Below are 14,806 nucleotides of genomic sequence, written 5' to 3'. Positions count from 1 at the left end.
CCAGGGTGTACCCTGCCCTCACACATCAACTGCCTCTAATCTCTCCTGCAACCCTGCATGGACAAGTAGTATCAGACTGTGCAGATGTTTTCAGCACACTGATGTTGAAGTGTATCCACTCTGCACTTTTGACCAGTCTCACAAGGAGTCCCACCATAGATGATATAGCTGCACAGAGACCTGATCTGGGGTGGGAGACAAAGCTGATGAAGACACAGTTGGTAGGTGCTATTGCCCCACAGAAGGTCGTGGGTTGATTCCCAGGCTTGGGACCCTTCTGTGTGGGGTTTGCATGTTCTCCCCATGCCTGTGTCAGTTTCCTCCAGGGACTCCGGTTTTCTCCCGCCGTCCAAAGACATGTATATCTAGGTTTATTGGTCTAAATTGCCTATAGGTAAGAGTAGTCGTATTTGTCTCTGTCTGTCTCTATGTGTTGGCCCTGCAATAGACTGGCTACCTGTACATGGTGTACCCTGCCCTCGTCCGGAGCATTGGCTGGGATTGGCTCCAGCAACCCTAGTGACCCATCAACATACAAGATGAGTGAGAGATCATAATGTCCTGCAACACGCATATTGCACAGTGTGTTTAAGATGTAGTTAAACCAACATAACCAACAAATAATTTCACCAATTGACAGTAGCTATAAGTAGATTTAACAGTTCTGAAATATTTGACTTAAAAAACAATTTTTCAGATTTCATGTAAACTGAATTTCACATAAAAAAAATTCTGTGGTATTTCTATTAGTGATTAAACTTCAGAGTGTGTTATTTAATTGCTGGTTATTCAGACTATACTTGAAAATTGATTGTTTCTTTATAGTTTACCTGTTTAATTAAAATTTATTTATCTTCCATAACCTGAAGTTTTTGACTGCATTCAACATTTTATCAGATTCATTTAAGGCTTTAATATAGGTTTCATAGTACTTCATATGTAATCAATGCATGTGGAAACATTGGGTGTTTTTAGTGGAGACAATGAGAGGTATATTACCGTATCCCAAATCTGCAGTTTGATCTGTTTACCATCTATAGTGATCATTCTTGCTCCAAACTCCACACCTACACAGAGAAATAAACACAAACCAAAGCATTTGAGTTAGAAAAAAATATTTTACTGCTATAATCATGAAGTATAAATTTGTAAAATCATATATATATATATATATATATATATATATTTTTTTTTTTTTTTTTTTTTTTTTTATAATAAGAACGTAAGAACTTCTATAAAATATCACATTTACAAAAGAATTCCAGACTATTTGCAAAATTATATGGTAGTGATGTTTCATCTGCCATGAAACATATTCACTAGAGCACCAGACAGCTGTATTTGTAGTGCATGTAAATAAACTCTGAGTTAAAATGTCTAAGTGGAGACATTTTAAGTTCATTTACAGACTCTGTAGAAACTAATGAAGTTCTGGTGACAGTTTCAATAATATTGGTTGAGCTCTCTTACCAATTGTGAGGTCGTGAACTGGCTGAAATCTCTTGTCTGTGAACTGTAGTAATAGACATGACTTCCCCACACCTGAAAGACATACAAAACATTGTCACACACGAGCATGTTCACACTCCAGATACACCTTCCAAGGTGTCACATGTACTTAAAATTAAATGACCACACATACAACCATCATGAGAAACTTAACTGTCACATAGCACAGACAAACAGACATAACAAGCAAGATGTTTAAAATTTCCAATACATTTTTATATATGTAATTAATTAAAGCTGGATATGAAAATATTCTTTTCATCCTCTAGTCCCAGCAAGCCCAGCCAAGAGCTTTTTGTCATCCCTCTCCCATTAGAGGCATCATTCAGTCATGTCACACAACTCAAGAGACATTCACTATTTCTGGAGAAACTGATGAAAACGTTGAAAACAGCCATCTTGCAATGTTCATATGCAACAGTGATAAAACAATCCAACAGCATTGACAACACATTTTCAGGGATGTTTGCCCATTCTCCATCACTCCATTCTTACGTAGTGATGCAACAATTATAGATTTTGATTGTATAGTTATAGTCTGAGGAATAATCACGGTTTCAGGATTATAATGCATTAATTAATTTCAGATCACTACTAATGCATAAAACCATATGAGCATTCTTTAGAGATTTTAATGTATTTATTATTATATATTGCTGTCAAAAATAAAGTAATAAAATAATACAGTGGCACCGACCTAATTTAGCTCAGTTATTACGTGTTACCTTTACTTTAGCATGTAAAGCTGGGTGGTGATCCTGCAAATGCCGCATCAAGCTTGATGTGTTTGAACCTTTATAGCTGTAACTTTTTTTGGAAGGTTTTGTAACCAGGTGATCCATTGTCTTGAATGACTCCCTGGTCATTCTTGCTGTATACGAAATACTCCCACACTGCCGACTTCACTTTTTTCTTAGGTGCAAACTAAACTTCGCTGTTTGGTCCGTCTGCCATTGTTTAACTAATGTAGCGTAGCTTCCATGCTCCTTGATTTGCACAGCACTGTAAGAAGCTGCACCTCTGGTGTAACTTTTTTTTTTTTTTCTATGCAGGTTGCATCAAAATATTGTACCAGCATAGTGTCTGTTTTAGTTAATAAGGTTAAGGTTAATAGTAAAATCGGTTAATCACTGCATCCCTATTCTTACCTTAAACTTTGTCATCATCATCTAACCCTAACTCTTCTTGTTGTTTTTGTTTTTAAATGAGAAGAAACCATATGTGGGGGAAAAGGTGGGGCTAAGGAGAAGTGAGGGAAGGCTCTGACCGGCTCGCTACTATCTCCAGAAAGCTGGTGTTTTTAAAAGAGTCACACGTGGCCATGTGCCTGATGCATCCCCCGCTTTATGGTTTATTTTCCTCTAAATATGACCATCATTTATAAAATTAACATAATACTGTACTGGAAAAGACACAGACCATAAACTCATTAGCGAAGTCTTAACTGACTGATAAATCAAGTCAGAAGGAAGGACATTTTCACAGAGGATTCAAAATAATCTGACTTCTTTTTACAATCGTAAAAACCAGGAGTCACCCCCTGATGGTCATTAGATGGAGTGAAGGTACTTTTGCAATGGCTTCACTCTTCAAACACAGAATCAATCTCTACTTTTATGTATAGTCTTGGATGCAAATAATTCTGTACTTTTTCCATAATTCAACAGATAAACCAAACAAGTGAAAACATGAAATACAAACTTGTTATGAGAAGACAGTTTACAAATGACTGAAGGTAGCAGTATAGCCACTGATATTACCAATAATAGATTTTAAATAGAAGAAGAATAATATTGTATATGAGACGCTCTTATGTCTGTTCAAACTACACAGAAAATTCCTGAATGCCTATTTTGTAGATTTGGCTGCAAGTAAGGGTGGAAGAGATTTAAGGTTAGGGATCACATGCAAGTTAAAAAGAGGAGAATGCTAATGAGATGGCCAAAGCGAGAGAGAGACTGATGGAGACTCAATGAGATGACAGAGAGGGACATGGCTTTCCCCTTCATGGTTTCCAATGGTTACCATTGCCAGGCAAAGATGTTGCTGGGCAAGAATTGTGGGATGATGACCATAACAGATGGACGGAAGGATCCCAAGGAGGAGGCTATATAGAGGTGTTACAATTATGCCTTTGTCTTCTCTATTACACTTGTGTTTGCAGTCAACAGATCTGTTCACAATAGGCAGTACTCTACCACAGATGCTCAACATTAAACACGGGAATCATTAAGGAATTTCACGTTAATTTACTTGAGTGCATTGTTACTCATTGAGCTAATTGAAAATAAACAAAATCATTCCAGTGCAGCATAGCAAGCTATTTCTAGCAAGGGGGTAACTCTTAGTTTACTTCACCAGTCCTGTAGATGGCATTGTGACGATGATATGGTGGTGCAGTGTGAACATTGGGTTTTGTATTAAATTTGTTTTTTGTTGCCCCAGTGTGTGTTTGTGTATTCATATGCATATGTATATATTAGGGAGGGTAGGGAGCAACGGGAGGAGGTGTTTAAATTATTAATTGGGTGGGATATATTAAGCAAGTGAACATTTTGTACTAAAAGTTGATGTGTTACAAGCAGAAAAAATGGGCAAGCATAATGATTTTAGTGAGTTTGACATGGGGCCAATTTGTGATGGCTAGACAACTGGGTCACAGAATCTCCAGACCTGCAGCTCTTGTGGGGTGTTCCAGGTCTGCAGTGGTCATTATCTATCAAAAGTGGTTCAAGGAAGAAAGTTCTGAACGGGTAACGGGTCATTGGCGGCCAAGGCTCATTGATACACATGGGGAACAAAGGCTGGCCTGTTTGGTCCAATGCAGCAGACATTTTACTTTTGCTCAAATTGATAAAGATGTTGAAGCTAGTTCTGATAGTAAGGTGTCAGAATGCACAGTTTGTGGAATACGGGGCTGCAAAGCTGCAGACCAGTCAGTGTATACATGCTGGCCCCTTGGCATGGCCAAAAGTGCAAGCAATGAGCAAAGTTGCCTGGTCTGATGACATGCTTCCTTCTAACATCACCGGGATTACAGAGTGCACGTGCATCTCTTACCTGGGGAACACATGGCACCAGGATGCACTACGGGAAATAGGCAAGCTGGGCGAGGCAGAGTGATGCTTTCGGTAGGTTTCTGCTGGGAAACCTAAAGTCCTGCCATCCATGTGGATTATATTGTAGCGCGTACCACCTACATAAGCGTTGTTTCAGACCATGTACCCCCTTTCACAGAAATGGTATTCCCTAATGCTGTGGCATCTTTCAGTAGGATAATGCTCTGGTTCATGTAAGAAATATGGCTCAGGAATGGTTTGAGGAACACAAAAACGATTTTGAGTTGACTTGGTGGTGACCTCTATATTCTCCAGATCTCAATCCAATCATGAACCAACGGGTCCAATTCAGGTCAGTCCCACCTCGCAACTTACAGGTCTTATAGGATCTGCTGCTTACTTGGTACCAGATAAAACAACACACTTTCAGGGGTCTAGCTGAGTCCTCAACAGTTTAGGGCTGTTTTGGAAGCAAGAGGGGGACCAAAGCAATATTTGGGAGGTGGTCACAATGTTATGCCTGATCGGTGTATAGAATAAGATATACATGGTCACTCTCTCTCTTTACTTTCATACATCAAACTGAAAAGGGAAAAGTGTGGACAGAAGAAAGGTGGGAATTGGGGCAAAACAAAAAAATTACAAAATTACAAAAAATTATCGAGGAATTGTTTAATTTTAACAAGAGCATGGTATTTTCACAGGACTAGTTTTAACGTGGCACAACGTGCTGACGTCACGCATGCGAAGGAAGAAGGAGGAGGGGGCACATATATTTGGTTTTAGCAGCGGGAAGATGGAGGAAAGACATGATAACGAAAAAGGAAATTAATGGTTCATTATTAAGTAAAATGCCCTATTTTCTCATGTATATTTATAGTTGCTCTTTAGCTATACAAAAATATGTTGGATCTTGATTAATCAATTGAATTTTCAGTAGAATACTTGATTACTAAAATATTCGATAGCTGCATCTATAGAAGGAATGGGAAAACAAGGAAAAAGTAACTGGGCCTGCCTCATCTTCAGTGCAGGCTGCACATTTAAATCAAACCAATTGTGATGACAACTTTTGAAGAGACAATCCATCACTGAATAGCGCACCATGAATATCTAATACAATATATATTGCCCAACTCTAGTTTTCATCCAAGCCAAAAGTTTGGACACACTTTCCTATTCATTTGAATGAGACGGTGTGTCCAAACTTTTGGCCTGTATTGTGTATGACAAAAATATATAGATGTTTGATTATTTTTTTAAAAAGGTGGGCCAACTTGCATACAAAACATTACAATTGATTAAGGTGTCGGAGGTTCCTCCCAGAGAAGTAACCATTCTCAGTGACAAAAAGATTCTGTGCATGTGCACTACCAGGCCTTGAGAATCAAGCCAAGAAACAGCCACCTGTGTGTGGACCAAGAATTAAATACGCAGAATGAAATTATCAGTATGACCTTTCATTTCAGTATTCAGACAGAATCACATTGATAATTTCTTTGAAGAAAAACAAATCTTAAAAAAAAAAAAAAAAAAAAAAAATCCCCTGTTGATTTATCATTTAAAGTTTCCCAACATACATCACATCATTATAGCATTTTTGTTATTGAGGGCGTCATCTCATATACATGCATAATGTTAGCCCTGTTATGAGACTCCTAATTGCAGTGGCTGTGGCTCCTAGCTATATAGCCAGCTGCACTGAGAACTCCTGAGGCTGTTTAAAGTTTAATATCTGGTATCAACTTCTGAAAATACTGACATGATTATTAGCTCATCACTTTAAACACCATAACAATTACTGACATCAGCTGTTTTAATCATCTGTGTAGATTTATCTTAAACATGAAAACATGTACAAAAACAAACAGCTTATAAACTGCTCATCATGAGTTCCAATGTGTTTGTCCAAGCACTGATAATATTTTTTTTTTTTTAGCTCCTCAGAGCTCAGTTGTTCTTTTAAGGAAACTGCATCATGGACACGCATCCCACAGGATCAAATTCATGAATTAAAAATTAAATGGGTGGGGGGGCGACACAATAGCTGAGTGGTTAGGGTCGCATAACATTTGGGTGCAAATGCTCTAAGCAGATTGATTCCCAGGTGGGGTTGATTCTTTCCTGCCTGTCTCTTCTCTCTTACCCCTTTCTTGTCTCTCTGTACTGTCCAATCTGATTATAAAAAGGCATGAAATTGGCAAAACAATAATATTTTTAAAAATTAAACACCTAACCAAAATCACATCAGAACATCACAGGTTAGGTTTCAGAGCCAGTCTGTGTCATGAAGCATCAGTGGCTGATCAGCTTCACTAACATGGACAACAGCAGTTTTCTCTGGTTTAAATTATAGTGTTTTATGCTTTGGTGTATCATGATTATGCATGGCAGTTGCTTCAGTAAAAAAGACAGACCCAATGGAATATGTTAAACTACTGTAGGCCAGAATAAGCAACGGATAATGAAAAGCAGAAAACACGTGGCTGTACAAAGTACCAACAAGTGATTCTTCATTAGTCTATGCAATATGAACTTGATAGACAATGTATGGATGCAAAAGGAAAATGCTGAACTACATACAATAATGCAAATAAATAAATAAAAAACTCACCCACCCAGGTTAAAGGACTAATTTCAGCAGAACCTGACTGAATTGTTTGGGTCAACAAACAATTTAACACACAATAACCAGGGTTTTTCCTGGCATAAAATGAGGCAGTGGTGGTGCCTGATTGTGGGCTCACACACACACGTACCTGCCCTTCAACTGGCTCAAGCTAATGTTTTACTAGCAGTCTATTTTAGAAGTTATAATTACATGATTAAAACATGAGAAGTATTATTTTAAAGTATATTCATTTATTTTTTTTCAGTACTTCGGAACAATAACCTTGGAAGGATGGAATTTCCAATTGGAAACAGCCGTGCCATGAGCTGGTGGCAGTAACAACCCAAATTCTCTATTCAGTAAAAACCCAGACAATGACCAAACACATCAGAGCACTATATACACAGTCATATCACAACACAAGATATTGCTCATGTGTACCCAATATAGGAAAACTTTTGACTATATGATCCATGTATTGATGTTCTGTACCTGTGCAAATTTAACCTGTACCTTTAAGTCTTGTAGCTTGAAACGTTTTCTCATTTGCCAGGCTCATGATTGGATTACAACCATTAAAAAACTGGAAGATGGTATTTGTTCATGTAAAACAATTGACAGTCTAAACAGATTCTGTTGCACCAAGAAATGTTTTCTCTCGTTGGTGGTTTTTGAGATTTAGTTTTTGGGTTATATACCAGCTTGTCTTTTTTTTGGTCTTTCTCATATGATTCACAGCCAAACTGTGTAGGATTATGTAGAGTAATATCAAAACCCGCCTCCTCTAAACAGGACTAACAAGATTCTGACTAAAACTTCACTATGTCCTTTCTAGGATATGCAAGTATGTGTAATCTTAATCACAAATCTTGTCAGGAGCTAACTAGGTTTGTACTTGACAAAGTGTTATCTGACCCTTGGTCCAGATCATCAATATCATACTGTGACAGTATAGAAATGGTTGTTTTAACTAACAGCTGTCTGTTTGCCTCAGCTTTTTTGAAGCCCTAGTATCAAAGGTTTAGTGCTGCTTTCAGTTACATTTTTACACAGAAAATCCTGGATACATGCATCTATTCAAGGCACTTAATACAGAGGAGAGTAACACCAACATTGAATGAATTGAATTGAATTTATGGTCAGCTGTAATGCTTCTGGTCACATCTTCACCCAGGGCTGAAAAATGTTTCAAAAAATGACTGCTATCACAGTATGACTAAATGCAATAGCCAAATGAAAAAGGCATGGAATTTCCATATAGTAATTACTTATGTCTAATTATGGTAATTAAACAAAACAAAAATGGTTTAAGTGGGTCACAGTATACAATGTATCATATTCCCCATGCATAGGAGAACATTCAGTTTGGTACACATCACAACAAAATGTCATTTTTATGTGACAATGGAATGCAGAAATTACAGTTCCCACTAAAAGCAGTACTAGAATAATTACAATTGGTAATTTTGGAAAATCTTTCACCCCAATACTAACCACAATGTCACAGTGTGTATAGGATAGGAAATAAGTGTTACTGGGGGCTAAAGCATTTACCTTTCTTTTTTTTTTTTTTTGGAGCCCCAGAACTTACTCAAAGGGCAACACTTGACAAAAGTAGACAGAAACACATTGCTTGCATGCATAGGGAACTATACAGACTATTTCTGGTGCATGAAATCAAGCTAGAACCTTGGCAGCAACAGCAAGCAACACATGAACCTCTTTCGCAATAATCCAGAAGTAAACAAGCATTCTACCAGTGATCATATAAAATATATCAACACATGCAAACTGGGAACAGGGTTCCAACACCTTCTTAAACATGGCTTGAACAAAAGCTCCTGAAATACATTGCATTGTTCAAGGTATGGATCATGATGATTAGCATTTTTTTTTTTATTTTGTTAAAGCTCAGAGACTGAAGCTGAAAAGAGATATTGTCTGGAATGTGCTAACATTTCTACTGTGACTATTTGACTTCTTGTGCACATTCAGACTGTAGCATGTAGGCGTTTTACTAAACTTAAGGAAAATTTCTAAACAAACTTCAATGTCTGTTTCATCACAGAATATATACATTGAGGTAGTTTAATTTTTTTTTTTTAAATTCACAAACTTTCTATGATTTTCAAGGCGTTCTATTGAAGCCCTTTGAAGAATCTTTATTCAACAACTTCTGCCATATATCTTTTTTTCCTTAAGTCTGTCATGCTTATGAAAACACACTACATTAAATAGCCTTAGTAATATTTTAATTGTCCTTTCCTTCACTGGAAACAGCAGTTGTGATCCTGACTGTATATGTGGCTCAGGGTTTTTGGTCCTTACATTGGTACATCCCATTGCATTTCTCAATCTAGCTCAGATGACTGTTCTTACAGCAGCGTTTGACATGCACCTGCTATCACACTGCAAGTTAACAGAGCATGTCCCTCATCAGGAAAGCTAACTGAAAATAAACAAATGACAACATTAACGGTTACTGAGCTGCTTCCCCGCAGAATAATCTGGACAAAAGAAAAATATACAACCCTGGAAAAAATTTTTACTCCAATTCGTGCATTAGAAATCTCGACAAAGATAACAACTGCTCTACGCCATTTCAAAGAATATGGGAGGCGTTAGCTTGACGTTTTGGCCTTTTCTGACAAGAATCTTAGCTGATATAAACTACTGTTTTCATGATGAGCCCACGACAAAAACGCGAACTCAGAATAATCATTTGTCTCCGAAATAATATCTAATGGCTCACTGATCTAAAGTCGTGACAGCTGCTCGCTACATATTTAGTGGAATAGCAATGCAAGCTAGGTAGTTAGCAGGGTTCGTTAGCTGTGGCTAACACCCCCACCCTCGCCAACAAACGGACAAAAGGCCCGACATCTATCTGCCAGCGACAACTATTATTATACCTAAGAAGCACAAGGCAAATTTGTGGCATGGTGCCTGTGTGTATTTTTCTGACACTGTCACGGCACTTTCCAGAAAATATGAATTTGTTAACGGTGAAGAATTGGAGCTGTCATCCGTCTCTGCTTTTACCACGTCATTGGACCAACCAACACTGCGGAAATACTCCGCTAGCTCACAGCTAAGGCTAACCGAATTCTATCTGGGAGTGTAGCTGGCACTTGCAGCAGTTTACCTGTGTCTCCGATGATGATGTATTTGAAGAGGTACGCATACGCCATAGCTCCTTGTTTGTACACTCAGTTGTCTCGACCGTTACACCCCCGTTAAACCGACCGTGAACCGTGTGAAAAGGGTAGCTGGCAGTTTCTTAGCCCGTTTTTCTCCGTCCGTGCTGAGACAGGAACAATAAACAGCCAAAGCCTGCGCTCTACGTCATACGAACCGCCCTCGCCACGCTACAGTATGATGCCTTCAAAGTATCCTCGGAAACTCCGCAATTATTTTGAATAATCAACTCAATTCTGAAACACATAAATACCAGTCAGTCAGTGTGCTAAATTTGGAGGGAGTAAAAGCTGAGCCAAAGGTAGCTATTTTATTTACGTATTTTTTTCATTGAGAGGAAACAAATTAATATGTGTAATAAAATAAATTGAACTGGCGGCCTCTAGCGGCTGAAATGCCACGTCATTCAAAAGTAATGGACGGCACAGAAGTGCCAAAAATGAATGGATGGATGAAATGATGTTTTTGTGACAAGCTTCCGTTTTGTTTACTGTGTCTGACAGTTTATTCATATATAGATTATATGGAAATTTTTGGTTGGCAAAAAAAATTTTACTAATACTTTCGTTTTGTCTTAAATAAGAAGATGAAATTTACTGAATATACCTGAAACCACAAACCCCCCAAAATAATAAAAATCCTGTTGCACTATTGTTACAGTTGTTTGTCTGCTATAGTTTAATGAACTCCACTAACCACCCACTTGGATAAAATTTGGAGTTCATGGGATATTTTAGGGTTCTAAATTAGATTTTGTCTTATTTCCAATTTGCAAATGATAAACAACATGAGTCCTATGAATGTGTGTTTATCAAGGGTTAAATTTTGTTCATATGACTCAGCCTCTGCACAGAGCAGTTGAGGCTCTGAGAAAACACTCTGAAATAGCTGCAGTGCCTCAGAAGTCTAAGGGTGTACACATATTTCTTTACAAACCAAACTCAGTCCTCTTAATGTTGACCAGCGAGTGGACACGTGGACAAGTGGACTGAGTTCTTTTTGTGTTCTTATTATAAGCCCATTTGAAAGAGGACTTTTCTGTTCTGACGGAACTTTCGTTGTCTTTCTGTTTTCACTATTATTCCCCTGGAACTCTCGTACCTTCATTGCTTTGCATTCTGGGTAGCCGTCATATAGAACAATTGCTGTGTTCAAATCATTGAAAAAAAAAAAAAAAATCTCCTCTCCAGACCTCTTCTCCTTGATCTTGACAGGAAATATCCAAGGGTTAAAGAAAGATGTAAAAAAGAATTCATAAAGACAATGATTTTTTTTATTTTTTTTTTTCAAAGAGAAGACAATGATGGTTGGGAGACAACCTGACTGCAAACAAGCTTAGCTTTAACTCAACTTTTTTTTCAGACATGGAAACTAAACATTCCTTTCCTAAACACAAATAATAAAAAATTATGATGACAATGAGCTAGCTGTCATTTCTATATTCACATGGGTCTTCATGCAGTACAGCTGTGTGGTATTAAACGGTTCTGCCATAAGGCCATAAGGCCTTGTGAAGTCCAGTGATCACTTTCTCTCTAGTGAAACACTGCCCTGTGAATCTTGTGCAAAAGGAGATAACTGATGAGCCGAAGAAATTCCTTCCAACAACATATTACGAATTCCACCAGCTCATAATGGCTGCTGCAGAGACACTGCTATGCCTAATAAAGAACCTCTCTACAGAACTTCAACTGGCCAAGAACTCTGCTGCTATGATTTAGAAATGAAGTTGGCTTTTCCAAAGTGCTTAAGAACTCTCCTTCACATCACAAGTCATCAAAAGTGGTTGGGAAATATATTTTTGACTGCTGCCAAGATGTGAAAAGCAGCCATCGTTTAACTGTTGGTGGAGCTGAGCTGTAATGACTCACAGCTTCCTATGGGGTACAGCAAAGTGTCATATTTTAAGAGTGAGAAATTCTTGTAAATGTGTTAAGTGCGGTCCATCCCATGATATCAGCCATTTTAACACAAAGGCATTACAAAAAAGGAAGACCATTTATAAATTTGCCAATCTATCGACAGATGTGCATTTAGATGAACTAAAAGGAAGTTTTTCCTTGCCACTGTCGCCAACTACTTGCTCTTGGACAGTTGTGTAAAGTGCCTTGATGCTAACACACCAAGTTAAGATGGCAAATATGGGAAACATTTTACCTGCTGAACATCAGACACAGCTAGCATATCAGTGGACTCTATGCCTTGAAATCAAACTGCACTACAGTCTATCCATTCATCCATCCATCTATCGATGTCTAAATTCATCTGTGACATACAGCTTTAATGCTTAATTATCTTAAATAAGACTGTGGTAAAATGAATTCTGAGTGAATTCAGATTGCCTGCACCTGCTTTGCTCCATTTATCCCAAGTAGAAAATTTAACAAGGTTTACTTTAGGAATTTCATCACAGACTAGAATAATAAGCTCTTAAAAAAAAGAGAGAATTTAACAAAAAGAAAAATCTGAATTTTGACTCTTAAAAACTTCTCTTTACTCTCTCCTTAACAATCTTAACATGTTTTCCTGTTTTTGTGCTCAGTGCAGAAGTCATGAGGGGTTACCATGGCAACATTGGTCTTTAAGACTAAGTTTGTCTCATGTTTTAATGTGTCAGTGAAATGGTTTTACTGGTGCTGGACTGCTGTGACAGTACAGCTCAGTCTGGGACCCAGTCAGTATTTAGTATCAGTACACTCAGATGTAGATCACTGAAAGAGAAACTGCAATCAATGTTCTGCTTTCAGCTCCACGCTGTAGAATCAAGGGAGTTCACCTGAATTCAGATGGCTCAGAGGACACTCTCCTGATAAGGAATATAGGGCAATTAACATCAAGCCACCTGAAGGTTATGGATTAACAAAGAAAGTAATTGAAAAAGGAAGAACAAAATGAACTATTAACTGTTTGTCCCTTGGATATTTTCACTGAACAAATAACCCATTAAAATTCATGTTGTCTAATTCAAGACAATACAGTATTTACCCTGATGAAAATCATTTGGGTTGGGTTAGGGTTAGGTTCATGTGAAGTTCATGTGCCAAAAGTGAGTGTGAGTGAATTTTAAAGATCTCTGAACAGGTTGGTCTTTCACACTCTTCTTTGCCTGTTTTCTCAACTACTGTTGTTTCCCCAACCTAAGGGTGGACGTGTGGCCTTTGCCAGAAATGCCAGCATGACCTTCCTTCCAGCATTCCAATACCCACACACACACACACACACACACACACATGGTTATATCCAAAATAGCAGTCAAGCCAAATTGAACTGATTCCAAAAGCAATGATATTCTAGAAAAAGACAATGATTAAAGGTGATACACCTAAAAGTTTATTTTCTGTCATGGACAGAAGGAATGAAAGCTAAATCTAACTTTATGTTGAAGAAAGCCTGTGTTAGCAAGAACAAATGCAGAGAAAGCGATAAGAAGAAAAGAATAAAAGTGAGGAAAAGACAGAGACGAGAGATACCGGTAGAGCGAAACCGAGAGCTGTAGAGAGAGAGCAAAAGTGAGAGAGAGAGGAGGAGCAATAGAGAGAGAAGAAATAGGCAGAGAGCTCTAGACAGCAGTGCATACAGTTAAAAAAAAACAAGTAGAGACGGAGAGAGGGGGAAGAAAGGAATACGATAGAGAGCCAAGTCTCAAAGTTGTTTCTTGGCTGTGAATCCATTTGGCAGACCGCAGAGACCTTAGTCTCTGTCCAAGTGAATGGACAAAACTAGTGTGACAGGGAGTATAGTGGGAGGACAGACTAGTTTTCTACCACAGTGAGCAGACTGTCAAACACCATGGCTGACAACGTGAATGATGAATCGGATTATAACCCAGGGAAAGATGAGCTGGAGTGGGGCTATGAAGAAGGTAGGTTGGTCTTCATCCACATGTGAACTGATGCTGTTCTTGATTTACCGTTTATTTATTTATTTAGCCTTTAAGTGCAGGTTTACGGTGCTGACACATGCAATAGATGCTGGTTTTGCAAGTAGGTTTTGACTTCAACAAAAGACTTCTTCATGATAGCATTCACATGTTCAATCAGTTATGTGGGTGTCCCTTGTTCTGCTGCTGCACAGAAAAAGACATTTCGTATCAAAAAGTTATTTATTTGGAATAGTGATTTAAAAAAACAACAACATATGTAACAGGTCAAGTGAGCATTTGAGCAAGTGATTATGTGGACGGCAGTGAGGAAAACATCCCTAAAATTAGAATACATAACTATGTAATGATTATTCAGCCGAAGGTGTGGAATTTTTTCAAACTGTGAGTCACATTAAAGGAACTATAAAGACAACAAATGATACTTTCACCCGCTTCTGACTTACACCCTCTGGCCACATATCTCAAACCCTCACACCCAGTTCATACATTTCAACTTTGTATATGGGAGATTAACCTCCCATCAACAGGGTTGTCATCTGGAACATT

General features: G+C 38.1%; 2 protein-coding genes across 6 annotated transcripts in view; one reads left to right on the top strand and one right to left on the bottom strand.

Annotated features, from left to right (window-relative positions):
• rab2a (RAB2A, member RAS oncogene family) overlaps positions 1–10,510 on the bottom strand; it is a 30,130-nt gene extending 19,620 nt beyond the window's left edge. The window contains exons 1-3 of one of the 2 annotated variants that reach the window (XM_029524355.1): positions 10,325–10,510; positions 1,471–1,542; positions 1,000–1,067 (exon numbers count right to left, since the gene is read on the bottom strand). In XM_029524355.1, the coding sequence (XP_029380215.1) occupies positions 1,000–1,067; positions 1,471–1,542; positions 10,325–10,370 (186 nt within the window). In that variant the 5' untranslated portion in view covers positions 10,371–10,510. The remainder of the gene's footprint in view (positions 1–999; positions 1,068–1,470; positions 1,543–10,324) is intronic. The other variant, XM_029524356.1, reaches the window with a different exon arrangement.
• A 3,481-nt stretch (positions 10,511–13,991) lies between these two features.
• Positions 13,992–14,806, top strand: part of ca8 (carbonic anhydrase VIII) — a 29,620-nt gene continuing 28,805 nt past the window's right edge. For 2 of the 4 annotated variants that reach the window (XM_029524617.1, XM_029524616.1), the window contains exon 1: positions 13,992–14,239. In XM_029524617.1, coding sequence (XP_029380477.1) covers positions 14,167–14,239 — 73 coding nt within the window. In that variant the 5' untranslated portion in view covers positions 13,992–14,166. The remainder of the gene's footprint in view (positions 14,240–14,806) is intronic. The other 2 variants (XR_003841927.1, XR_003841928.1) reach the window with 1 other exon arrangement.

This window comes from Echeneis naucrates, chromosome 17 (assembly GCF_900963305.1).
Source record: "Echeneis naucrates chromosome 17, fEcheNa1.1, whole genome shotgun sequence".
Lineage (NCBI taxonomy): Eukaryota > Metazoa > Chordata > Actinopteri > Carangiformes > Echeneidae > Echeneis > Echeneis naucrates.
The sequence above is the reverse complement of the archived record's forward strand: the minus strand, read 5'-3'. Positions and strand labels throughout refer to the sequence as shown.